The sequence below is a fragment of the Larus michahellis genome, chromosome 3 (genome assembly GCF_964199755.1).
Source record: "Larus michahellis chromosome 3, bLarMic1.1, whole genome shotgun sequence".
Lineage (NCBI taxonomy): Eukaryota > Metazoa > Chordata > Aves > Charadriiformes > Laridae > Larus > Larus michahellis.
Window position 1 is genome coordinate 70,134,188 of NC_133898.1, and position 11,233 is coordinate 70,145,420.

Sequence of the window (11,233 nt, forward strand, 5' to 3'; positions counted from 1 at the left end):
ACAGAATAGCGCATCATGGAGGCTGAGCAAGAAGAGCCAATCCTGAAACAAAACCTGCCACCGCTTCTTGGTCAGACCTCAACATGAATCGCCATTACTTTGAAATCTCTGTTGAACCAAAACTTGGAACTGAAACCTCAAAATATTCTGCTTGACAGTTCTGAACAACAGCTTGTCAACACCTGCTGGCTGCACTGGATGCTATTCAGTGCTGGAACTGTTTGCGTCCAGTAAAGAGGTCCCGAGTGACCTGGTATAGTATAGCAGCTCCTTCCTCCCATCTTCTCTATTTCTTTCTCGTCGTATAACACCAACACATGTGAAATAAGCCTTTTCCTTTGCTCCTTCATGACGATGCTGGGTAGTGCTGCCCTGCCAATTAATTTACTGTAGGAATTAGGTGGTTTACATTTCTACTTAAGACCAGCTACTGCTGGTGTGAAGGCACTGTTCCCATCTTCACATCACAAGAAGCTTCCTCTTGCCCCCCAGCCGCCTGTGCTTTGTTGCTGCTGCTGGAACCTAGTGACCTTCCTTCAGCATATCAGTGTATAAAGATGTGTGTGTTCTGGGGCTGTGTCTTTAAGAGTGGACGAACTTCTCCTTCCTTTTCCCCACACTGTTCCTGGTCTCAGCATGGTGCTCTCGAGGTCCTCAGTCCCATACACTTCAGTTATGGAGCTGATGAGAAGTTTGGAGTGCAAATACTACCCAGAGTCCGGCACTGGTTATCACTGTTGTGCACATATGACCTTCTCTGTTTTCAAATGTAAATAGAAACTCACGTGTAACATAACGTAGTGTCATGCTTAACATAATGACATGTTTATCAAAAGCCCTAGACAAGGTGTTCTGACTCATGGAAGCTCAACATCATTGCTGCCAGAGCCACGCTCTCTTAAAACCTTGGTCACTGCTGGAGTCAGCTACTGTCCAGCAAGGGATTATCCAGCATGATCTTCTTCCCATGGGTACAAACTCAGTGCAGACGCTGCACCTGTACCCCAGGAACGTGGCGGGTGATACTGCAACTCTCTCCCAGGGAAAGAACCTGGAATTAAAGAGTGCTATGACACTCAAGAAGGTCTGATCCTGCAATGCAGAAGGTATTCAGCAGGAGCGTGTGGCCAGTCTCGGAGTTGGGAGGCAGCTCCTTTAGGTCTGTTCACTGCTGATACCAGTCTTCTGGCTGAGGGAACGTGCGTGCAGGTAGTATATGATCCCAGCCCTGAATCTGGTGAGTATCTTGAATTCTGGATTTGGTTCGAGGCATTGTTGTCTGGTTTAGGTATATTTGTACATTGAATATTTTCTTATAGAAGACTGGCACGAGCCACCGTGGCACTAAATTCTTTTTGCTACAAAGATTGCATAACATTTATCGTTGTGAAATGTGTTACTGTGTAGTGAGTCAAGCATACAGAAAGTAATCCTGTGCAAGTCTACCCAGTATCCACATACCAACTCAGCCTGTATAAAAACAAGGCTGCCTGTAACCACTGAGAACAATAAACTCTTCTTCAAGGGAAGGGCAACAAAAAAGCATTTTGTTACCTGACAGCTGAGTCAGAACCCAAAGAAGGTAAGAAAACTGGGCAGCCAGATACAAGTGATTTTTGGGAATGTGCCATTGGGGACCTGAGATCTTCAGAGCTCCCTTACTGAGTGGCGCGCTGACGGGTTTTGCTCAGACAAACGGCCTGCCCGGCAGCGCCCCTGTGATGCCAAGCATCGCAAAGGCCCCCAGCGGCCCTGCAACTCTGAGCTGGTGCTGTGCTGAGCTACGGCAGCACCGAGCTCGGGGCCGGCCGCCTGCCTCCTGCAGCCCCGCCTGTGCCCCGCACCCTCGAGTTTGGCCAGGAATGTGTCCGTGCTGGTCTTTGCTGAGATTTCCCAAACTCTGGCTTGTTCTCCTGCTGTGACCTGGGCTTGCCTTGAGCTGCGTTACTACAGCAATGCCACACCTGAACCTTTCGCAGATCTGGCGGGCGACACGTTTCTTCAGCTGCGGCACAGTGGTGACTTCTCCGTGACTTCTCTGCTGGTGGTGTAAGGCAGAATTGCTCAATGCTGGCGGCTCTCTTGGCTTTGGTGTTGTGAGGCAGGGTGCTTGCATCTCCTGGTGTCGGCTTTCTGCCACTCTGGGGAATTCCCAGGTTTTGTGCAAAACTTCCCCTTTTAAAGGGATTGCTTCCCCTTTAATTGCTTTTCTTTGCTTGCCCCCGTCCTCCTCTTGGAGGCTGCAGACATGGGGCTTCCTAAAGCCTGTGCTTTTGGTGCTGTCTGCTCTGGAGGCCTGTGCCCTGGACGGCCACATCACAGCCATCTACAAGCACAACGTGGTCTTTTTCAAGACATTTAGAATGGAATGGACTATTTCAGTTGGAAGGGACCTACAACAATCATCTAGTCCAATGGCCTGACCGCTTCAGGGCTGACCAAATTAAAGCACATTATTAAGGGCATTGTCCAAACGCCTCTTAACCACCGACAGGCTTGGGGCATCGACCACCTCTCTAGGAAGCCTGTTCCAGTGTTTGCTCCTGTCAGAGGACACTGCAGTGCTGGTGGCTCCTGAGCAGGCCTTGATGGTGATGGACAAAAATAAGACTTCCGGGTAAAATTACATAGTGAAGAGGAAGATATTGTCAGATGAAGAATATATTCCTTGATTTGTTACATAGCGGTAAATGTGATTGGGCAGGTTATGTTCCTTTACCCTCACGGACATACCACAGGTTCTAAAAAAGGGTGTTTTTTTATGAAGCACCTGAAACTACAGTAGTAATACGCTATTTCCAAAATACCATGCAAAAATTAGTTTTCAGAAGAAAAAAATTGCTTTGTATGAGCAATTTCAAATTTTGTTTTATGCAAAAATTGCTTTTCATAACAAAAATAGTTAAAATCAATTATTTCTCAAAAAAAGAGCGTGAAAGCTCTAGGCAGGGAGATCAGCACAGTTCAAGGGTTAGCATGAGCCCAGGAGGGAGGACATTCTCAGGGCACCTGCTACAACTATAATAAGTCATTGGCCAAAGGCAAGAGGCATGGCAGGACCACGTGTCTCATAAATGTAGATGAATCGTCTGCACTCTGAAGCATGAGGGCTGTCCTTCACACAGGTGGTCTGCCTTCAGCACTGGCTGAATTTTTAACCGATGGCAACCACAGGCAGTAAGGTTATATGGAGTAGTGTGCCCTAACCAGGGGAGTCTGGGCTTGCCCCGAGATGGGTTTGAAAACCTGGAGAGGGAAGTACAAAGAGAGTGTGCAAGTGTTCCTTCCACGGAGCCCCCCGTAGATCAGCATTGCATCTGACACGCTTTCTTAGCCTTTTGTTCACCTTTTCTTTACAGCATTTCTAATTGGAAACAAGATCCAGTTCCTAGAAATGTTTCTTTTACTTCTTACCGTAAAGAGATGCCCTAATTATTGGCAGAACTGTACTGTACCTTGCCAGATTACTCAATAGGAGATTACTTCCAAAGCAAACTTACTAGTCTTTACTCCTCCTCTTTCTATCCGGTTTATATTCCGCATGCCCGATGCAGGAGCTGCAAGGCACAACCATGCTCCCTTCCCAGCCTCTCCTGCACGCTGCGGTGTTTGCGCTCGCAGCCCTTCAGGCCCTGGCCTCCGACACCTTCATTGCAGCCGTCTACGAGCATGCCGTCATCCTGCCAGATGCCACTGATGAGCCTGTTTCTCCCGACGATGCTTTGGCCCTGATGAACAAAAACATGGATGTCTTGGAAGGGGCCATCAAGGAAGCCGCCCAGCAGGTACTAGGTCTATTGGGAATGTTGTTAATTAGTGTTTTCTTCTCCTGCTGACCCTCCTGATTATCTGTTGATGACTGAATTCTTAACGGAGCCCATTGTCTCAGGGTGCCCACATCATTGTGACTCCTGAAGACGGCATTTATGGCTGGCGTTTCACCAGAGAAGCCATCTACCCCTACCTGGAGGATATCCCTGATCCGGCGGTGAACTGGGTTCCCTGTACCGACCCCACAAGGTGATTCCTTCTGCAGTGATTTATATGGTTTCAAATTAGTGTGTCACAGAGTCATGCTCCCGGTAACTGCTGAACAACTGCTATTTTTTTAATCTATTAAAAATCCCAAGTACTGTAGAAATGAAATGCATCAAAAAGAACTCTAATTGAAATGGTAATGGGAATATGCAAGGTAAAATGCATTGATACAGTCTCACTTTTAAAATTCGCAAAAGGAGGAAAATGAGGAAATATGAGGCAAAATCATTATTTCTAAAACGTGTAAAACTTTATCACTCCAGAACAATTGTGAAAATCTCCTGTAAGTATAAGCTAGTTTATCATCATGTCGGATGCATAGATTAGACAAGGGGATTCAGTCCTCAGCTCGTGTGGCTGGGTGATCCCTAAATCAAATTGCACAAAATACTTCTCTAGATCTGAAAGAAATGCACTCTAGAAATTCATCTGCTTGTACAGTCTGCTGTGTTACACAGGGTTGCTCTGAGTGTGTGTCAGCAGGGGACACCAAGAGGACCAGGTTTGTTTCTAAGCTAAGCTTTTGTATTTTTCTGTTCCGAGTCTTTATGAAGCTAGATTTCAGGAGTCTCCAGCTCTGTAAATGCTGTGGCCACTTATTGCTAAAGGTGTATGGATAGCTGCCTTAAAGAGATTGAAGAGTCTTAAAAAAGGTTAAAATGGTCTTTTGAAATGGAGACTTAGATCTGCCTTATAATTTAAGTTATCTGTATACTTATTTATTTCCCCGCATATTTTCTGAAGCTTTTCATATCTTTGCATGTGTGTTAGCTCCAAATTGTATCCACACAGAAAATAATAACTTAATCTTGTTAGGAGTACAGGAGAGGAGAGCATTTTTTAAAGCTAAAAGAGCAATTTAAAATTATGCTATGAACAGAGAAGAAAAAGAACATAAATCTTGATTTGATCTATACCTTTTCTGCACCTGGGGACACACAGTTAGTGGAACAGTAATTTTGAATGCATTCCTTCCATTTCTGAACTTAAACTTGTAAAGGTTTTTGTTTTTTTTTTTCTCTCACCAAAATGCATTAGATTTGCTCCAGCTCCAGTGCAGGAACGACTCAGCTGCATGGCCAGGAATAACTCCATCTATGTGGTTGCGAACATGGGGGACAAGAAGCCGTGTAACGCCAGTGATCCCAGCTGCCCCAGCGACGGTCGCTATCAGTACAACACTGATGTCGTCTTTGACCCAGAGGGCAAACTGGTGGCTCGTTACCACAAGGTAAAGAGGCACTTCAGCATCACCCTGTAATTGATTATCAATATACTTTTCATCTCTCTGGCACCAACTTCAGATGGTTTATACAGTAATTTTACATAGTTGTAGAGAGACAACCAATCCAGGATGATCTGATGCAAGGCCCTTATGGCCAGAAAGAAAAGCAGGCAAGTCAGTGATCAATCAGGCATCATTCCCAAGAGCACTGCAGCTGCAGAGCGCATACCAGATACCAAACACCTAAGGGCTACGTTTATGATAGTAACAGGGAAAGAAGCAGTGTCAGAGTTTTCCATACTCAGTAAATGTCAGCAGAGTTTTAGCCAAGCCAGGTAGCTAGGCGTCTCTTCCAGGAGGCAGCTGGGGCGCAGCCACCCTATTTTGTAGGGGAAGAGGGTTGGTTGGATGGATGCAAACCCGCTGTGCCGGCCAGCTCAGGTGTCTCAACCCCCAGCTTTGCCTTAAAACCTCTCTCAGGTGCAAAAGTAGCTGTTCATAATCTTGCCTTATTTTTAGTTTCTAACATGCCATTTTCTTCACCTGTAGTACAACCTGTTCAGAAGAGAAACTCAGTTTAATTACCCGAAAGAGCCGGAAGCTGTCACCTTTGAGACTCCCTTTGGGAAGTTCGGCATTTTCACATGCTTCGACATCCTTTTCCGGGAGCCTGCCGTGGTCCTGGTGAGCGAGTTGCAGGTGGACACCGTGCTCTTCCCAACGGCGTGGATGAACGTCCTGCCGTTTCTGACCGCGGTTGAGTTTCACTCTGCCTGGGCTATGGGCATGGGCGTCAATTTGCTTTCAGCAAATACGCATAACATCAACTTGGCAATGACAGGTGAGTTGCATTTGGGAAATGGGATATTGTCTACAGAGTACTGGATTCAGAAGCAGGCAAAAGTGTTTTAAAAATAGTGAAGTCTCTGGAAAACAGTCTTTCACTCAGACTAAAAATACTCTTGATGTTGTATTGACAGTGGTAAACAGCTTCAAGCAAGGAAACGTTAAATGTTCTGGGAGAGGTAAAATTAGAAACTGTATGACATTAAATTCTGATATTTCAAAAGTGAAATTTTCTTTAAAAATAACACAGTTTTACTTAAATTTTCAGCCTTTCCTTTAAAACAGCATTTTTTGTTTAAAAATCAATGCTATGTTAAATGGAAGAAAAAAAGTTATAAACAGAACTTAATAACCCAAAACCAAGTCCTGTTGAATATTGAATAAAATATTTCAAGGTTTGTGTCACTGCTGAAGAATTAGAGCTATTTATATTTTGGGTTGATCTGAATTGATATTTACTGCCAATTTCTTTTCTGTAAACTGAGAAAACGTTGCTGTAGCTGCATCTGTAACTCTTCCCTGATGCAGAAATGAAGGCCCCAAAGGAACATTTTTGCCTGTCTAAATAGATTGAGCTGAGTTTAGGCCACAGCCCCAGGTTTCCTTCTTTAAAATGTAATTACCCCCGTGATTTCCTTCTTTGGCAAATAAGCCACTCTTGGAGCCCTGATTTATATTTAAATTAACATAAGTTCCTAAAAAAAAAAAAAAAGACGGTCGAGTGTTAAAATGCCATTTAAGGCTCAGATTCAAGATCCAGTGAACCACAAAAGCTATGAAGTTTAGGTGATGCTTTTATACTACGATGGGTATTTCAGTGGTTCTGCTTTTTAAAATTCTTCCAAAATTCTCTGTAATGTGTTGACTGAAAATAGCATCACCAAAAAAGCCCACCGGTGTGGCACAGGGGGCAACTGACCCCCTTGCTGGGCCATGCTCCGGGGTGCTGGCTGACGGAGGGCTGGTGGGTGTCCTTGGCAGGCAGCGGGCTGTTCACGCCGGAGGGACCCCTTGCCTACCATTATGACAGCAGGACAGAGGAGGGATGTCTCCTGCTAGCGGAGCTGAGCGCACGCCCCCGTCTCTCCCCCACCTACCCCCCTGCTGTCAACTGGAGCTTGTATGCCACAAGCATCAAGAAATTTCCAGAAGGAAATGACACTTTTTCGGGAGCTGTTCGGCGCGACATATTCACTTTCAGTGAACTCAGGTGCAAAGCTGGAAATTACACGGTTTGCCAAGGAGACCTCTGCTGTCATTTGGTCTATCAGATGTCAAACAAGAGCAAAGACGAAGTTTATGTCCTGGGTGCGTTTGATGGCCTTCATGGTTCTCTCATAAAGTACCATTGGCAGGTAATTGGTTTTGTAGGGGCAAGTGTGGGTTGTATATACGTACACCCCAACCAACCCAAAACACTTGTCTGTTACTGCATCGTGAGAACTTTTCTTGCTGTCAAATCCACCTCTTGATTGTTGAAAGCTTAGTGGTATTTTGCCTTTCTGTATCCTCCTCCCCGCAGATCTGCACGCTGCTCAAGTGCCAGAGCACGGACCGGAACACGTGTGGGCAGCCAGTGGAGACGGCTCAGACCAAGTTTGAGATGTTCTCCCTCAGCGGCACGTTTGGCACTAACTACGTCTTTCCAGAAGTCTTGTACAGCGGGGTAGAGCTGGCCCCCGGGGAGTTCGAGGTAATGGGGCAACTGGGAGCTGTTTGGCACAAGGTCTTCCAGGCTCTGTTACTGGAAACGGATAGGGCAGCAAAGTCCCATCCAAGAACCACTTTCTTTTGTTCTGCAGACCGTAACTCAAGGGGACATTTAAACTGATGGATTGAATTAATCCTTACTGAGGAGAACATATAAACGCTAAGGCCAAGAATCTCTTCAGGGTTTTCTTTAGCAAATATGCCTTCCCACTTCAGGTCCCAAATCTATAAATAACAGCCTTCAAGGACCTGTTTTCTGCAGATTTTGCTAACGGGCATTTTAGGAAAAAAAGAAATCAAATACTGTGAGAAATTGCCCAAGCAAGAAAAAATACTAATGAGTATCATGCATAAGAGTAGAGATCCTATGCAGTTAAAAATGTTAAAAGGGATTTGCAAGGGTTTCGTAGGGTTTAGGTTTTTTATTTGAAACTTCAGCGTATATTTTTACCAAAAGATGTTTTCATTAATAAACCTTAGATTACATTTATGTAAGAGGCTAGATGAAATCTCAATTGATTTGGAAGAGCTATTAAATAGGTTACAAGAGACAATGAAGAGAGTGAAAAGGACTTGAAAAGTTTTAGGGGAAACAAGGGTGACTTTTCTACAAGGTGGAGAATGGAAAAGCATTGCTCATTTTCATTTGTTCTGAATGAGACTGTAAAAACATACACATCAAAGGATTTATTGGTATGCTAAAATATGATCATGGCCTAATTTTTTTTAAACAGTTATATTTTCTTAACAAGTACATGCTTATTTTTTGTCACAGAGGCTCTTAAAAAGTTGACGGTATTCATAGTCTATGAACAACAGTGTTTTCAAATCGGTCTGTAAAAAGTAACTAAGAAAAGCAACATATGGCCAGTAGCCTGAAATTCTCTATTTCCATCTGGAAATTGTTTTGGGGTCTACAAATGAAAAAAGATTTCAAATTAACATCCTAGATATGTATATAACCTATGAGTAACTAACGAGAACCTAACAAATCAGTTACTGTCACTTACAGCTTCTTATGAGGTATTGAAAATTATCTTTTTTTTCCAAAGATAGAATTGAAGGAAGTTTTAAAGACCTTCAGGTCCAAGGAAATGTGTCAAGGCTATGGCAGAGCCAGAAAGAATTCTGGTTTCTTTCATTCTCACGATTGTGTTTTAAAAGTGCTGCACCAAAATATTCAGCCTCTAAGGCCTATCCTTTCTGTAGCACGCAATATTGCTACTCTGTTAGTGGAACATTAGTATCATTCTTTTTCTTTTCAACTAGGTGCTACGTGATGGACGTTTGAAAAGTAAGCACGGCACATCGAAACCACTCTTAACAGCAACGCTTTTTGGAAGGCTTTATGAAAAGGACCTGCCGCATCCTCTGCGAACCTCCCCGTAATGTAACTCTTTAGGTATTACACAGTCACCACAGACAGGAGGAGAATTCCCTACAGTGATCCACTTCCTCATGAGACGTGGCAGTTATCCTGTATCACTCCTGCTCTGCAATCTTGCACTTCTGCTCAGCAGCTGTGGTAGTTGAGTTTATTTAGTAGAAAGCAATGCGAACACTCTGTTGTGTACCTATATGAATGGTATTTTTTTTTTAATAGTGCTTGAGCTAGTGTAATAATTTTTTAGTGTGAATGCCCTGTCACGTGAAATCTTTAATTAGAAATTATTTTTTTTTTCCCAATCATGTAGATTGCCAGAATAAAACTAGCAAGGTGACTGATACTGAAATGTGTGAAATGTGAAGTTTGCCAATTTGCTGCAGAACAAATCTTCGCCAAGGAAGCCTTTCTGCCCCTTTTGCCCCTTCCTGTTTTTCAGACTGTATAAGCACTAAGTGTCTGTGTTTCTCAGCCTTACACACCAATCGATAGGGCCTCCCTAATGCTCTGTGGGCCTGGGCCCCATTCTGACCACGGGACTGTACAATGAAGAGAAAAATCGATTCGAAATGGGTTCAGGTGCAGCCTTAAAGGGAGAAAGTGGTCCTCCACAACCCACACAGGCACTGAGTCTGGCCGAGCTCTGTGAAGCGTCTCCAGTTCTACAGTCCCTCTGAGCTTGCACTGCTTTGTGCGTGGCGTACGCGTGCTCGGTCCAATGCACTTCAGACCACACTTACCGTATAAACACACATACCAACGCAATCTCCAGGGTATTTGGGAAATTTCTTCAAAACTCTGAAAACATAGGAAATGGGCAACGTTTTAGTACCTGAAACACATTTGACCATATAGTGAGAGAAATGGGCATTATTCAAAACTTCTGGCATTGACATGTACAACTTGGTGGTCCTGGACCTGGTGTGTGTCTATCATGTTCTGCAGCAACCAGGCCTCATTTGCACCACATACGCCTTGGTGTGGTCCCTGCCTCAATGTTCGTCCCATAGTCTTTTGGATCTACTGCCCTTCACAGCACTGTCATACAGCCTGCACCATGCTTAGCACTGAGCTGCCCTATATGTGGCACATAAGAAACACTCTGTGGCTTCCCACCCCATACACACCAATGTATGTTATCCACAAGTTCTTGAAAGCACATACTTTCTGTTTTCCCATGTGCTGTTGCTTCTCAGCACACAACTTTGGAGGCTCCTTCCAGGGCTTGTTTCATCTTGGAAATAAAAAGCTGAGCTCATACTCAGGGGGAGGACTGTACTGCTTGGGAGCAGTTATCCAAGGTGGGCAGGACCTCGAGGTCATGCTTGCTGGTGGCTTGTCCAGCACCTCACCCTTTTTTCACCTGTCTTGTGGTTGTAACCCAGACTAGTCTTTCATCAAACAGAGGAGGTTTTGGTCAAGAAAGGTTATGACCGACCTGTGGCAGCGCTAATCCCATATGACTGCTGGGTGTGCAGTACGTACAGAGTCTAGAATTCCAAGAGGCAAAGGGCCATGCTGAAGGGTCGTAGCTGACCCCGCTCCCGTGGAATTTGCATAATGAGGTGAAGTCTCTGTGCTCAAAGAGCAATTAAGACTGGCTTTGTTATCTCCTGTGCAACCCAGGGGAGTGAAGACTCCCTGGCTGTCAAGGAAATATAAATAACGGGGTAGTCTTGGGGAGCCAGGACAGCCCTGCTTTTCGTCAGCAGAGACAGTAAAATCAAGATAACAGAGACTTTGTGTAGCTCTTTGTTTCCTCGAGAGGCTACCATGCCCGGTAATTGACCTTTGCCTCATTACCTGTGAAACGCATATTAAAGTTGACACCCCTGTATGTGCTAATGAAGATTTTAGAGATCATGCTAAACATATAGGACTATAGCACTTCTCTCTCCACCCAAATCATACTACATGTCACCTAGGGGAGGGAAACCTGGTAATTTTGGGGATAAAAGGATGGAGAAAATGACTGTTAAATTGGGAGAGAAGAAATTTGATACCTGACGGACCAGTTGACGGGCTGCGTT

At 44.5% G+C, this 11,233-nt stretch overlaps 1 protein-coding gene across 2 annotated transcripts; it reads left to right on the top strand.

The window, feature by feature from the left end:
- The first annotated feature begins 1,508 nt into the window (after positions 1-1,508).
- LOC141740986 (pantetheinase-like) lies at positions 1,509-9,552 on the top strand. 2 transcript variants are annotated; one of them, XM_074580691.1, is made up of 8 exons: positions 1,509-1,582; positions 3,555-3,785; positions 3,890-4,020; positions 5,077-5,269; positions 5,813-6,104; positions 7,091-7,464; positions 7,632-7,802; positions 9,089-9,552. In XM_074580691.1, the coding sequence occupies exons 2-8, from the start codon at positions 3,573-3,575 to the stop codon at positions 9,206-9,208; spliced, it is 1,494 nt and encodes a 497-aa protein (XP_074436792.1). In that variant the 5' UTR covers positions 1,509-1,582; positions 3,555-3,572; the 3' UTR covers positions 9,209-9,552. The 2 variants fall into 2 exon arrangements, with proteins under 2 accessions (XP_074436792.1, XP_074436791.1); XM_074580690.1 differs by lacking the exon at positions 1,509-1,582 and having other exon boundaries at positions 3,456-3,785.
- Positions 9,553-11,233: the final 1,681 nt, after the last annotated feature.